This window comes from Nycticebus coucang, chromosome 8 (assembly GCF_027406575.1).
Source record: "Nycticebus coucang isolate mNycCou1 chromosome 8, mNycCou1.pri, whole genome shotgun sequence".
Lineage (NCBI taxonomy): Eukaryota > Metazoa > Chordata > Mammalia > Primates > Lorisidae > Nycticebus > Nycticebus coucang.
This window is the reverse complement of record NC_069787.1, coordinates 107553807-107569875: the sequence shown is the minus strand read 5'-3', so window position 1 is coordinate 107569875 and position 16069 is coordinate 107553807. Positions and strand designations below refer to the sequence as shown.

Here is a 16069-nt window from a genome sequence, read left to right as displayed (position 1 = left end):
ATGAAAATGGATCTCATGACAGATGTGCCAATCATTTCACAGGATTGTAGGGAGGCCCAAAGGAAGGAACAGAGGCAAAACGCATGTTAGCAGGTGCAAATAGCTGCATAAGGCAGTTCTCCTGAATCAGAACGTTACAAAGGCCTGCCCTGGAGCCCCACTGGGTGGAGGTCAGACTAGAGGATGCTGTAGTGGTCTGTTTCCTACCCTCTCTGTTCTGATGACATGGGGGACAGGCTGAACAGATACTGAACTTTCTTTTGAACCTGAATGCCTCTTCACCAGGGACCAGCTCTGTGCCTTGCTGAACAAAGATGGTGCCAGTTTGGGGAGGAGCAGGAGGATGGGGACAGCTCGTACATACTGAGGACAAAAAGGAACCTGAGACATTCAAAACAAACATGTTCTCAGAGCCTGGTGAAGTCCTACCATGGCCTTAATTCTTGCCTGCTATTCTTTTGGCCATGAAAGATCACAGACTGGTTACTATAGAAACAATTCTCCTCGCAAGGTGCCCATGTTAGGATGAAGATGGAAAAGATCTCGTTACTAACAAAAGAAGAAAGAAAGGAAGAAATTAGATTTTTGGATATATCTGCCCTCTACTCAAAGTGTTTCTCATTTCAAGAGAAAAAAGAAGCTGCCTTTACTGCAAATGTGCTTCACGTTCTTAGCAGCTAAATTTCCAAACTTTCATTTTAGACACAAGGGAGTTCATGTGTATTGTACTGTACCCAAGAAAGTTATATTTTCTCATGAGGGATAAAAGTGTGTTATAGGAGGTAAGTGACTAAGAGGTTAGGTGGTTAGACCTTGCCAACCTCAGGGTCACCTCTGTCCTGGGGGAGCCCAGTCAGATCAGCCTAGCTTGCCTTCTCATCAGCCCTTCTTTCTGCTTGCTGGCAGACCCTGTTTCCCCGAAAATAAGACAGTGTCTTATATTAAGGTTTGCTCCCAAAGATGCGCTAGGTCTTATTTTTGGAGGATGTCTTATTTTCGGGGAAACAGGGTAAGCTTGCCATGGCTGTCATCTGGGAAAGTGCCTGTGTGGAATGGGTCTTGGGTCCGGTGGTTTTGTGTGGTAAGTGGCCCGGGCAAGGCAGCTATGCAAGTCTCAGTGGCTTCCCAGGCAGGTGGCTCAGATAACTTTGGGGACTAGGCTCTGCTTGTGGTCAAGGACCCATAGGGGAGTTCACACTTTCCATATAAGCTTATGTGGCCTCATAAAGAAGCAGAAGAAGATGCTCTCCAAGGTGAAGGGAGAGAGAGAAGAGAAGACAGAGAGGGAAAGTGTATGCCTTTCCCTGTAAACTTAACTGTTTCAGCAAGACTTTCCTTCGAAGTATTGAGCACTAAGACCTTAGGTACATGAAGTTCAACCATTGTCCCTATATGAAGCCACCTGGAGTCAGCATAAGGACTTGCCAGTCTGTGTGGAGACGATAATTTAGTGAGGTGCACGCACAGTGAGTTGGAACCCAAGGGCCTTGGGGACACTGAACCTGTGGAGGTGAGAGACATAAACCTTCTCCCCAGACAAAAAGAGCAAACTTAGAACTCTGCAGACTGGTGACAGGATCCTGGGTGATCCCAGCGCAGGAGAAGTGGGGGCTACAGGACAAAGTCCACCCTGAAGTCCCTACTGATGACCACACTGGGCTTCTTGGAACGGCCCCATGGCTGGAACACAGGGACTACCCGAGGCGTAAGGATAGGTTGGTTCCAGGAGGCTGGAGAAGGCCTTTCCAGACCTGACATAGAAATCAGAGGCGAGGTGTGATGGACATGGGCATACATCAGGTCGGGATCTACAAAAGGGACACACAGGCAGGGCAGCAGGCCTCTGGGCACTAGTAGGGGAGGGTGGAGTCGTCCCACTCCAGCTGGGCTTGCCTAGCTCCACTCTGCCCATGTCTGCCTCTGCCCACCCCTTCCTCCTCTTCCTCCTCTTCGCTGTCATCTGAGTCGCTGCTGCTGGAGCTTATGTCTTCCTCTGCTTCTTCCTCCTCCTCTCCCTCAGTCTCATCTTCCCCACGCCCTGGTTCTTCATGTTTCTGGATGTCAGGGAGAGAAGAGAAATATTCAGGGGCTGAGAAGAGGCCACTTTGGAGCTTGTGTTTCCTTCTCCTAAGGAAGCATTCAGAGACCCTTGGAATTACTTCTTTTTTTTTTATTTTTTTATTTTATTTTATTTTTTTATTGTTGGGGATTCATTGAGGGTACAATAAGCCAGGTTAGGAATTACTTCTTAATGCTCAACCTTTGGGTTTAAAAACTAGACTTTCTGGAGGGGGTGACTTCTGGTGAAACGGAAGTTAGAAGATTCAAGACAAAGGCCTGACATAGCAGCGAATTCTAAGACATACATTTAAGGTAAAATGTTATGTGCAAATCATGGGATGGACGTTTAAGCCAATCTCATTCATCATCATGTACTGAACCTCTCCTGCCAAGGCTTGTTTTTTGGTGTTTCTGGAGCCTATCTAAGTGGAGCCTTCCAAGCTTTCAGTGTTTAGATGATGACATTTAATCCTGTGCCCCTTCTCCAAGTGAGAGTACAACATCTCAGGGAGCAAAATGCCTTCTCAGCTAAGATCCAGGCAGGCTGCATTTGAGCATTCAGGCATGCTCAAAAATATTCCCTTTGAAAGAATGAAGTCTGTAGTCTTCACCCTCTACACCTCTCTCTCTCCTCTTGACTTACATCCTCCATACATATTCCAGTTCCATTTACCCTCCCTCCAGCTTTTTGGTGATTCTAGCAAAATCTTATTTCTGGATTTGTATTATGAGTTGGTAAACCAAGCCACAACAGGTGTGTTTCTTTGCTTGGCTACATACCCTCTCTAGAATATCTTCTGTCCTATCTTTGCCTCCCCCAAATTCTACCCACTCAAGGCCTTCCTCAGACCAGTCTCCTTCAAGGGATCTTCCCTCAACATTCTGCCTGGAGGCTCTTTCTTCTCAAGTTTTCTTGACTCTTGACACCATCAGGTCAGCCCTTGTCAGGCACACTCTTGCCTGGTGCTTGGACTGCTTCAGGAACAGTGGTCTGGTTTTCCATACTCAAGGCTCAGCTCTTAGAGGATGGGAATGCTAGAGTCCCCAGAGTGGTAACTTTAGCACTGAACCTACACGATATGCTTAGAGAAAGTGAGTCACATTGGTACACTGGCTTTAAATTCAGAGTATAAGACTAGCTGAGGAGGAACTAGGTGCCAGGTTGGGATGATCATCTTGGTTATTTCCTGGTGATGCCTTCTGCTCTTCCCCCTTTTTCCTAAGCCTGCATCTACCACTGTGCAGCATCCAGAGGGCATGAGGTGGAGGGCTGCCATTGCTAGTCACATGTCCAGAGCAGGGGCTTTGGACACTCTAGGATGGATAAGTGGGTAGGTATGATCTTTAAGACAATCTAACATTTGAATATTGGCTTGGGCACTTTCTTGATCCTCTCAGTTGGTTTCCCATCTTGGTAAACGAGGACAATGACTTATGGTTCATAGATTGTTGGAAGAGAGAATGAAGTGGTGTATATAGAGCATCCTGTACATGTCTGGAGTAATGGGGGCTTAATAAATGGCAGGTGTTGTATTTTTGTGTTAATCTATTCTGAGCTTCTAAGTGAACTCTTCAGGCAATATGGAGCAAAGCCATCTAATTTACACTGTTAATTAATCAAAAATTCAATACTGAGTCCCTAAGTGTTAGTCAGCTTTGAGCTAAATACTATGGGGGAGGCAAGGGATAGACACCACATGGCTGCTTGTTTTGAGAAATTTCTCATTCTGTTTGTGGGGTAAGAGCAATTAATACATTTTAAATCATGGAATGCAGCTGTAAAAATGTATGGTCTATTGGAGTTAGGAGGGCAGGAGGAGCTTGGAGATGGGAGGAATAAATGGGGCTGGACTACCTGGGGCAGGGCTTCCAGAAGAAAGGGCCCTCAGCCAGCTTTAGACACCAGAAGGGTTGATCGGGGTGGAAAAAGCAGCACCCCACCCAGAGCTCCCTGTACTATGTGGGGATTACCTCCATGGGGTTGACTGTGATAGTCAGCGCAGAGTCGTCCCAATCCATTTCAGCCTCCTTGGCAGCCTCAGCCTCCTGGATGAAGTGCTGGTGGGTGATGCGGACCCGGTACACACCCATAGCCACGACGAACACAAGCATGCACACAGAGATGATGATGACCACTGTGGCGATGCTTGGAACCACTGGAATGAGGAAGGAAGTCACATGTTATGGCAAAAAAAGCTGTACCTGTCCTTGTGATGGAAAGGTGCATGAAAAATCCATGCCCTAACACTTCTTAACTGCAGAACTCTGGGAGTCGATACCTTGCCCTGGCTAGGCTTTAGTTTCATTATCTATTTAATGGATTTAAGAATTCCTATCCCATGGGTAATTGTGAGGAGTAAATGAATCTATGAGAGTTTCTACACAGGCACAGAGTAGGCACTCAATAAATGCAAATTCTATCTTTGGCTTTTCCCCTCAGATTATAGGAAAGCACCCACTGAGAAGCAGGCAGTGTGGAATTTAGTAGGAACAGATACAAGTGGCCACCAGATGGTAACACAATACAGCAAGTACTCAAACAAGTATAGGCAGAGGACTTTGCAATGCTGTGCATGTGTATATGAGTATGTGTGAGTGTGTGTAAAGTGGCCATGAAGAGCTTCACACAAGACCTGACTTTGAGTTGGGCCTGAAAGGATTAGCAAAAATTTTCCCTAGTCCTTTGTGCCAACCTCAGTCATTATGTGTTACATGTATCTTCTTGTTTACTTGACAGCTGTATATTGAGGCTGTCAGAGGCAGGCCCACATCTTCTCTATTGTTGGGTTCCCTCCCTCAGTTCTGGGCACTGATGGCTGCTGCACCATAATTGTTTGTTTCTTGGATGGTCTGAGTCACAATGGCCACCTGGTGTCCTGAGGTCTCTCCTCTTAGATTTCCTACCTGAACTGTGCTGGATGCTACTCCGGGACTCAGGATGATGGACAGATTGGAGGAAGGGAGGCTGCACAATAAGGTGGTTGACATGCTCCTTGTCTGAAACTCTGACTTCATGAAGGACGCTGACCTGGGAAGAGTATGGAGTGGTGTGTTGACCAGGAGTGGCAGTTGGGCCAGTTCAGTTCTCCTGAAAAATGAGGGAATGAATGGAAGATCTTGGGCTTCCTTAACAATGGCAGGACACACTCACCTCCATGCTGAACTCATTGCTAGTATATCGCCCATTGAGTTCTGAGCACTTGATCCGAAACCTCCGAGACTCAAGGGAAGCTGGACGCCAGTTGCGGTAGCGGATGTGATGCAATACCTGCTCATAGCGGCTCATGGAGCCCACACCTGTGCCGGGAGACCACACTTGGCATCAGAAAGCAGAAGAGGAGAAGAAAGAGAAGTCAGGGGAGACAGGCTGGAGCTTCTGGGGCTTGCAGGTCTTCTAAATTTGTCAAGGGTAAGAAGAGCTCGAGATGTTTTTGGTAGACAATGTGCAAAAGCAGAAGTTCTGAGGAGACCCCAGCACTGATCTATAGCTTTTCCATATAGACCAGGCTCTGACTAGTATGTTTGGTCTCAATCTTCCACTCACTGAAATAACATTTCTTAAGATTCAACATTGTAAGAGATGGCATCCACCAACTTTCTACAGATGTCCCCCGGAGTAAGGATGTGGGACAGGTCCCCAAGATGCTGGAGTAACTCACCAAAGGAGGGTCTAGGAATCCATGCTCTGAGGTCAAGGATCTCCAGCTGGCCCCTGAAGCTTCACAGTATACCTCCATAGATGCCACCACACCCGTGATTCCTTGGACAAGGACATTCTGAGAGAACACCACTAGGGCAGAGGGGGCTGAGCACAGTCTTACCATAGATGGAGTAGCCTGCAGTAGAATTAGTGGCATCCAGATGTCGTTGGTGGAGCTCACTGTGGTTGAGTTCCAAGCACTCCTGCCTTGGGTCCAAGTCTCCTCCAAGGACCAAAATGTCACAGAAATCTAAGTTGTGAAGCATTTCTTCTAGGACTGCCGATTTGGGGGCTGTGGGAAGACAGATACACGGGAAACACAGGCATGAGGAATAGCTCAGACTACAGCCCTTGCTTGCTGTCTTCCTCATCTGTTATTACCTCGGGTTAAGGATGTGTCAGGAGAAAAAGCTGTGCAAACTCAAAGACCATATCCATTACTCAGATGTCCAGGAAGTCCTGAAGTTGGATGGAGCAAGTTAGTGGGAAAAGCACGGTCAGAAACTATAGTCAAAAAGTTGTGAATTTGAATACCGGCTCAACTACTGAGAAGCTAGCTGCCTGGTGTTAGAGGTACTACCTTACCATTCTGTTTCCTCATCTGTGAAGAAGCTGGGATCTTGAGAGGACTGAACACAATGTAGATGCTCTCACTTTGGGGTGAGATGAGTGACTCTCCATCAGGATGCTCTTGTAGCTTTCACTATGGGGTCACAGTGTGTCTATCTGTGTCCCCCACTGGACTTGGAGGTTCTCAAGGGCAGAAGCACTATCTTTTTAGGACTGAATCCTTAGTGTCTAATGCAGGTGCTAGCATGGAGCACTTATCGCTCCTGTATTGTTCAAATGCAACTGGGTCATTAATTAATAACCAATAAAGTCACAATTTCACAATTAATAATTGAGAAATTAATTAACATAAGTAATTAATTAAAGTGCTCCTAGGAGAGGACATTAGCAAGTTGGTCAGTCAAGTTATTCTTGTGTGATTTTATGCTGCCAAATTCCCCAAAGAAATGTCTGAGTATTTGAATGTCTGGCTCCTAAATTAAAATCCCATCTTAACATAAAGGTGATTGGTATTTATGGAGTGTGTGCCATGTGCCACTTTAATGTCTATTTAATCTTAATAGACATTAAAAGGGGTACTAATATTATCCCCATCTTTCTCACTGATGGAGTGAATGGAGGGAATTGCCTAAGGTTATAGAAAGAGAGAGAGGAGGAGCCCGGGTAGAGACCATACCTTTCTGGCTTCATAGTTGAGAAATACTCAACCTCTGCGTCTTCAAATGTTCTTACATTCCTTTATTAAAAAAAATTTGTGAACGGAGATCATTTAAATAAATATATTTACTTATTTATAAAGTGGACTAAATATATATTTTGTGCATTATAAAACATTTACAAAAATGGAAATTTAAAAAATAAGAGAATTATTTTAAATAATTATTTCGTTCATTTTTTTTAATGATGCTAAAAGTATCTTTTGCTCTAACTAGATACAAGTTAAGTAATCTTTTATGCTTAAGTTTTAAATGCCTGCCAACCACAATGGTTTTGAGTATTATCAACAGAATCTAGAAGCACAATGACGTCCACTTAAGCCAAAGTAGATTATCAACAATGGTAAGTGTGGATCTCTGTCCAGATGGCTGTGGCACAATTTCTCCTAGTCGGTGGGGCCCTCTCATCTTGTTCCTACTCCTGATGTGGCTGGCTGAGAGCTGCCATTTCCTCGCTGTTCTCCCTTACTGAGGGTGTGATTATCCATCTGCAGTTCCATGATTCTTGCTGTGCTGGGTTCAGAGAATCAGAGGCAAATTATCCATGGTTGAGCCCCTGGGGATCTCCTGGTGTGGTTTAATAGATAATCACCACTAAAAAGTCTTACATGTTAGGGGAAGGCCCAGCAGTTGGGCACGTCAGGGTGGTGGTGCAGGGAGATTTCTGGAGGAGATGTCCAAGATAGATGTTTGTCAGAGTCAAGGGAGTGGGGAGGGAAATGACCAGCTACACAGCAAAGCAGAGGTGTGAACTAATGCCATTTGGGAAAGAGAGGTGTGTGTGTGTGTGTGTGTGTGTGTACATGCACATGTTGGGGGATCTTGTCATTGGTACTGATAGAGCAAAAAGAGCAAGTCAGCAGAGGTAGACGATGAGGCTGCTGAGGCCTGATGGCAAATACCATTACCCTGCTTGTTTAAGAGACTCATATAATAATGACTAGTCTAACCATAATAAGAGTAAAAATTTAAAACTGCTAATCATAGCCATTGGGCACTTGGCTATGTGCTCTGCCTGCACCTCTCATAAACCTCATAAACAGAAGGTGAAATGTGGTCCCAGATAATTGCTTTCCCTTCACTGCCTGTTTGCTGTGTCAGACACAGCAAATCGGAAGGCTCTTGGTCATGGCCTGTAACCACTGAGGTCAGAGGCCCTTTTTTCACTGTCTGATTTTAGCCACAAATGAGGATGGGGAAGAGGGAAGATTGCACAACCTAATGCACCTAAGTCTGTAACTAGGAAACCACCCTGCCTAGACAGCTGGTAAAAGACCTTCTATTTTTATGAGCTAAGAAGGGCTGTCTTTTGAGGACCCCATTCTCTAGGGACCAGGGTGGTTTAAGATTGGGTAATTAGATTATTATAGAAGCAGGTCTTCAGGGACTCAGGCCCAGTGGCACCAGCACCTCATTAGCAGTGGCTTTGGAGGGCCAGGGAGAATTGAAAACTTTCTTTTGGATGAGAAAGCAAAGGTCAGTTCTCAAAGGGATATTTCCCATAAAGACCTGGGCCTCTCTGAGTAACGAAAAGAAGGTTTTTCTTCTTTGCTCTCTCCTTCTTTTCCCTTCCCTTCTCCCCAGCATATACTATGGCTTTTGGTACAACTAAGTGTTTCTCCCTGGATGATAATTCAAATTACTCTACTCTCACTAAAGAACCTTCCCAGTAATGGAATTGTTGGAAATAACAACTAGAAAGTGTACTGAAAGCTTAGAGTGATAAGCTAAGCTCATATTGCTAAACGAGACCGAACTTTTACTGTGTATATTAGACGCAGCTGTATTTTTGTCTTTTTGTATCTTTAGCTTTTTTTGATTATCAGAATAATAATGGCACATTTCTGCAGCTGTAGAAAAGGAAAGCCGAAACAATTTGGCTCTCATCATGCTTCTCAGAGAATAACACCATTAGCCTCAGGTGTGTGGTTCTTCTTGGCATTTTTCTATGTAGTTTTCAAGATCATTCTATGTGTAGACACTATGTAATTTTGCATCTTGCCTTTTTCCACTTATCATTCAGCACAAATGCCTTCCTTCCAGCCTCCCTTCACTTATGGGAGTATGCCATCATTTGCTAAAACATTAATTCCCCTCCTGTTAGTCACTTAGGTTGTTTCCAGCTTTGTTTATTAGTTTTGCAATTGTATATTACCCTTCCATGGCGAACAAAGCTGCTGTTCTGAAATATGATTTCACATGGCTGTAAAAAATTAAGGCCCACCTTCCCCAAGCCCCAAATGCACCTGTACCTGTGGTTTTCACATCCCCTGGGGCTTCAGCTTTTGCTAAAGTGCTCACAATCTTGAGGTCAGGGAAGAGGATCACTCCTCTGGCACTTTCAAACTGGGCTGCAGGTTTCCAGAAGCTGTCTGTTCCCCGGAGGGTGATCCGGGGCTCGATGGCCTGCAGGACCATCACATATGCGTCTATATCAGGGATGGTGATGCACACATCTTCCCCAAAGCACCTGGGAAAACAGCTTCCGTCACGGCACTGATGAGCAAACCATTAAACCATCCATCACACAGTCACAGACAAGGGGTTGCTACCTCTAGTCCTTAACAAGGCATCCTGAGCTCCTGCACTCTCTCAGGATGTCAACAATAGACAGTCAAATTTATAATCAAAACTTCTGGTGATCTAGTGACTTAAATGATTGGCCCCTAGGAGAAATGGGAATTTTCTATATGAGCAATAAGTAACCATTAAACCTGTCATTGTCCTTTACCAAGGAATCAATGGCAGCATTAATTAAACAGCAACTGCTTGTTCCATACACTGGAATTTGTTAAGCAAATTCTTGTCTAACTGGTTGGTTACAGCCGTCTTACTAATTGAGACCACAGGGCTAAAATCTCCTGCCACAGGGTACATGTTCTGTCTCTATGGGGCCCTCTCACAAGTGCACCTTTTCTAGCTATGAGAGCACAGTGCTATTGTAATCAGCTTCTCTTTTCCTCATGCTCTGCCTCAAAAGTATCTGGGAGGCAGAATGGTGTGAAAACAAGAACAGTGCCTGAGCGGTTATATAGGCAAGGATCCAGCCCACTATGGGGCTGGGTGGCTTTGGACAATGTACATGATTCCTGTGAACCTCCGTTTCTTTAGCTATCCAACAGGATAATGATGACTGCCCTGCAGCAGCCAGGTTTCAATGCAGACACCTTCAACTCCATGAATGTTGGTTAATTTACCCTTTTCCCTGGGCATGTGTGTCATTGTTAGACCAAAAATGTAGGCTAATTTTAAGGGTGCTAGGGCCAGATGGATGCTCTGGGGATGCTGGATGGGCTCCAAATGGTGGCAGGCCCCTTGGGAAAGTTCCCAGGGGAGGGTAGTCTAGGAGTATCCCACACAGAGCTCTCCAGCCTGTTCTGTGGGGAGGGTGGGATGTAGGAGCTGTGCTGGGCTCTCGTTCCAGGTTCTCTCCTTCCTCTGCCATGCCAACCTCAGGCACTCTGCTCCCCTCACCACTTATAGAGCCTGTCCCGTCTGGTCCCTCATCCTCACTCTAATGTGGTGCTAACTTGGGGTGCCTATTCCCTACCACTGGGCCTCCAAGGGTGGAAGCACTCCCTCCATTGCTCTGAACTGCCACCTGTGGGCTTTATCCCGGCACCTTGCCCAGGTCCCAGCAGACCCATCTTTCCCACCCTTTTCCCTCTCTGAATCCTCCTCCGGTGCTCTAGGGGCTGTGTGGTTCCACTTCCACCTCCCAGGGACTCCTTCTGGAATCCCTCCTGCTAGTTGCACTCCCAGGGAGCTGCTGTGGCTGAGAAGCAATTCAATGGCCCAGTAAGTGTATTATCTAAAGGCTTCAGTACTAATCTCATCTAGTTAATTTAACTCTGATCCCTGAGGACAAGAACCATGCCCTGTCTTTCTCTGGCATACTTATGGTCCTTGGGAACTCTACCATGCTGGATTGGTTAACTTAATTCAATGTAATAAACATTTGTCATGCACCTACTACATGCCAGGTGCTGTGTCCTTAAATCAGACTGCTTCAGACTCAGCTCTTTGAGAATTTAGGAAGCACCTTCAGGCATTACATCAGATGCAGAATAAACTAAAGAAAGGTAGATTTGAGTTGTCAAAAGAACAGAACGTTTTCCTTAAAAATAAACAAAAGGAGAACACACATCTGCCAAGGTACCCTTATAGGGCCAGCGGAGGAGGTGAGGACAGCTGAGGAAGCCAATTCAGTTTGCAAGGGCACGTTCCCAAAAGACTAACCCTGCTGCCTCACTGGGCTCCAGAATACCCACATCTACTCACTGGACTTTGGAAGAGACTTTGAGGCGCCGCACTCCCGCTGTGGGGAACTGCCTGGAGTTGATGTAGGAGACCTTCTGGAGGGCATGGTTAATGTTCCCCACATCATCTCCTTCCATCACCAGCGTGGACTGTGATGGGTTGAAGTGATACTAGAAGACAGAAGTGGATGTCATGGGAGAGAATGATTAGAGATGTGCATAGTCCCGTGGAAGCCCCCATCTCCATGAAAGGCCATTGAGGCCACCATAGGCACCTCAAGAGCATGTGCAGGTGAAAACGTTGTGTGCATAGATGATTGTTTTTAACCTCTCAAGCCATTCCAACTACTTTCTAGTGGGCTTTTGGACCTTCCCTGTGAAGTTTCCCCAGGGATTGTGCCTGCTAATATTTGGATTCTGAAAACCCAGACATGGAGCTCTTGTAGCCGAGGCCTTGACAAGGGGTGACATGCTCTGTGTTCCCTGGTGGGCCAGATGAACAACTTCTGGCCCTGGGAAGTTGTTGGTCTCAGAACTTGAGCTTGGATCCTTTTTCTGCCCTTGTATAAACTGTTCCCAAACTCATTCTACTTCCTCGTCCATGTTCCATCTTCTTAGTTTTCAACCTTAAAACTTATTTTTCTAGCAATTGCAACAACAATTTAATTTAATTAAACAGGACTTAATTAAATTGAAAAGCTTCTGCACAGCTAAGGAGACAACAACCAAAGCAAACAGACAACCATCAGAATGGGAAAATATTTGCATATTATGAATTGGACAAAAACTTGATAACTAGGATCTACAGAGAACTCAATCAACATAAAAAATCCAATAATCGTTTATATCAATAGGCAAAAGAGATGAATAGAACCTTCTCTGCCGCACCCACGGCACCACAGCTGTAGTGAGGCGGCGGCACTTCTCTAAAGAAGACAAATGGCTAACAAGCATATGAAAAAATGCTAATTTTCCCTAATTATCAGAGAAATGCAAATCAGCCCCTCCTAAGATAATCAACTAACCACAGTGAGAATGGTCCTTATCATAAAGTCTCAAAGCTGCAGATGCTGGCATGGATGTGGAGAAAAGGGAACACTTTTACACTGCTGGTGGGACTGCAAACTAATACCTTTTTGGAAGGAAGTATGGAGAATCCTCAAAGAACTCAAACTAGACCTCCCATTTGATCCTGCAATCTCATTACTGGGCATTTACCCAGAAGAAAAAAATCATTTTATCATAAAGTCATTTGTATTAGACTGTTCATCACAGCTCAATTTACAACTACCAAATAGTGAAAACAACCTAAATGCCCGGCAGTCCAGGAATGGATTAACAAGCTGTGGTATATGTACACCATGGAATACTATTCAGCCACTAAAAATGTTGGAGACTTTACATCATTTGCATTAATCTGGATGGAGGTGGAACGCATTCTTCTTAGTAAAGCATCATAAGAATGGAGAAGCAAGAATCCAACGTACTCAATTCTGATATGAGGACAATTGATGACCTAGTACATGGTGGGCAGTGGGGGAATGGGGAAGAGGGAAGGAGAGAGGGGGTGGGGGTCATGGTGTGCGATACACCTCTTGGGGGCATGACACAATTATAAGAGGGACTTTACCTAACAAATGCGATTGGTGTAACCTGGTTCTCTGTACCCTCAATAAATCTCCAATAATAAAACAAACAAAATAACTTATTTTTAAGTTGCTGGCTTTCTTTCTCTGTCTGATTCTTTGGTTCTCCTAGTGCTGAACTCTGGTTTTCCATGGGTTCCACTTACCTGCTGTTTATGCACCTGCCAGTGGCCCTGAGCTTATCTAACTGTTCTAGCCTGAGTCCTTGTTATCTCATACTGGTGAAAGCCATGTGCCTACAGTGCTCCCACGGGGTCACCCAGGTCCTCAAGCTAGATACAGCCTCTTGCTTCTCCTTGTACCCTTTACCCCAGCAGTTACTCCTCTTGATTGGAACGGGGAGAACTGCCTTTGAACTGCTCTGAGATGCTGACGCTGACATACTTTTGAGTAAGAATGATTAGGAATTGCTATAAAAAAGGTATCTGTGGATTCAGGTTATGTGTTGAATGTTCATGGCATAGGAAAGTAAGAATGAATACATTTTAAAGTAGCTACTGGACTTAGCTATTATTTACTTTTTTGATTAGTATAGTCACATATTCAAATATATTTATATATGCTAAGTGAAAAGTGTCTATTTTATTCCTATCTCCCATCCCCCCAGTTTCCATAATCCCATCACACAAGTAATCACTATTATATTAATTTCTTAGGGGCAAATTGCATTACTGTTCATAATTATTTGCCTCTTCTTCCATGGGAGGCTTATATGTACACGTGTCAGCCCTGTTGTTAATGGCCCGCTCCTGTGATTTATGGCACACTTTCCTTCACGACGTACATTTTTGCCTCGTTGCGCGCAGTAGTGGTCATGTGACTTGCTTGGGCAGTGAACTGCAGGCAGGAATAATATTTGGTTCACAGACATATGGAAGATTTCATAACCAGTTCACAGTTTGCCATGTTCCTTTCTCTCTGCCATGCAAATGGAAAAATTCTCTTAAAGGCTAGTCCATCAGCCTGGGTTTCACAGTGAGGGTGGCATGAACCAGAGCTGCATTCAAGTTATAGTGGTGCAAAGTATGAGCAGTAAATAAAATGTTGTCTAAGCCACTGAGACATTTAATCATTTGTTATTGTAGTGTAACCTGGCCTATTCTGACAGTTACACTTAAGCATTCTTATAAATATATAATCAGGGAATAACAATTTGCATTTTTTTCTCCTTACTTATACCAAAAGTATCTCATTACATAATGTATCATACTTTACTTTTTTGACTTGTCTTATATCTTAAGAGATCTTTATTGGTACATGACAAGCTTCCTCATTCTTTAGTAAATGTAAAGTATTCCATTGTATAGATAAACTGTAATTTTTTAAACCAGTCTCCTAATATGGACATTTAGGTTCTTTCTGATTTTTTACCGATGACATCAGAACAATCTTATACACATACTATTTCGGAGGTGTGCAAATACATAGTATATATTTAAGTAAAATTGCTAGGTCAAAGAATCTATGCCTTTTAACTTTGATAAATATTGCCAAATTCCCGTTCCTAGGGATTATATCAAGATACACTCCTAACAATAGTGCATGTGGGTACCTCTTTTCTTAATACTTCTATAACTCAGTATCCTGTCACACTTCGGGATTTTTGCCAATCTGACAGATAATAAATGGCATCTTCATGTAGTTTTAATGTGTGGTTTTCTTATTATGATGGAGGCTAAGTATATCTTTTCTTAGGTTTAAGGAAACATCTGTTAACTTTTCCCTGATATGACTTGGATGTCCTCATAAGGACATTCTCTGTTGGACGGGCTCCCTGTCTAGAAGAGGTGGGCCAAGGGCAGGTTGCAGCTCCCTTGGTGGAACTGGGTCAGGGATGGCAATGAGCTGGGAAACTTCTGCTTTAGTCTCATTCTCTGGAGAAATAGCCAAGGAGGGAAACCCTCACAGCTTGGGAGTCATGGGGCTCCAGACACAGAGGGTAAGATGTCCTGCCTTCCAGAGATCAGGCTGGGGGGGCTTCCTTCTCACGATGGGTCCAATCTTAATGAGTGGGGGCTACAATAATTTTGGCTCTGGTCTGCATCCAGGGCCCCATGCCAGTGCTTACATATGCTCCTTAAGTCTAGGTGAGGTTGGAAAGTGATCCTACTTGTCAGGTGCGTCCAGAGGCCGTAGACCGTCATCTCCTCCCCGCCCTCTTCAGGAGGAGCTTGTCTAAGAATGTGCCTTTGATGCTCTTACGTTACTTGAATAGCTTTATTTTGCAAAAACAATAAAAATCATGAACTGTTCATATTTCTTTTGATGGCCACAGACTGTTCGGAGCCTAATCTGTGCCTCAAGGTAACAGCGTAGGACACAATGACCTCCCAGTCTGCTTTCTAATTCCGCCTTACCCAGTTTTCACCTTCCCTTCTAATTTGTATTTTACAGGGTTCTAACTTTTATTTATTTTTTATGCCTTTGAAATGCATCCTTGCACACTTCAATTCCTTTAGGCAAATAAATAACAAAGCAACCAAGCAATCCACAAACAAAATACATATAATAACTTCCTCCAGATAGAGCCCCCACACATGCCTACTTTGTGTAGTGGACTGATTGCACACAGGGCCTGATCTAGGAGATTCAGGAGCTGGCATCAGGAGTCCCCTGTGGAAGTCCTGGTCACTAATCTTCCCCCAGGCAGCACTTTTGCCAAGGAGCCATTCTGTGCAACATTATAGGAAACTCTATTTTAAGGGTATTGAACCTGCTGTCTGCAGGCCACATGCTGATTTTGTGAGGACTTTCTTTTTGCTTATTTGTGGTGTTGGATAAAAGCATGTAGGAATTTTTTTCTTTTTGCTAATCAGGTTTTATTAGTGTTTGTGTATTTAACATGTGGTCCAAGAAAATTTCTATTCTTCTAATATGTGGCAAAAAAAGAAAAAGGGTTGGAAACCCCTGTTCTATTTCTTTTCTTTTCTTTTCTTTTTGAGACAGAGTCTTAGTTTGTTGCCCTTGGTAGAGTGCTGTGAAGTCATAGCTCACAGCAACCTCAAATTTTTGGGCTGAAGTGATTTTCTTGCCTTAGCCTCCCTAGTAGCTGGGACTATAGGGGCCCGCCACAATGCCTGGCTATTTTTCTTTCTTTTTTTTTGTAGAGACAGGGTC

The 16069-nt window shown here is 44.3% G+C and overlaps 1 protein-coding gene across 1 annotated transcript in view; it reads right to left on the bottom strand.

Annotated features, from left to right (window-relative positions):
* Window positions 1-423: 423 nt before the first annotated feature.
* Window positions 424-16069, bottom strand: part of CLSTN2 (calsyntenin 2) — a 658979-nt gene continuing 643333 nt past the window's right edge. The window contains exons 11-17 of the mRNA XM_053600197.1: window positions 11329-11477; window positions 9300-9517; window positions 5883-6053; window positions 5213-5358; window positions 4966-5089; window positions 4033-4217; window positions 424-2054 (exon numbers count right to left, since the gene is read on the bottom strand). Of these exons, the coding sequence (XP_053456172.1) occupies window positions 1851-2054; window positions 4033-4217; window positions 4966-5089; window positions 5213-5358; window positions 5883-6053; window positions 9300-9517; window positions 11329-11477 (1197 nt within the window). The 3' untranslated portion in view covers window positions 424-1850. The remainder of the gene's footprint in view (window positions 2055-4032; window positions 4218-4965; window positions 5090-5212; window positions 5359-5882; window positions 6054-9299; window positions 9518-11328; window positions 11478-16069) is intronic.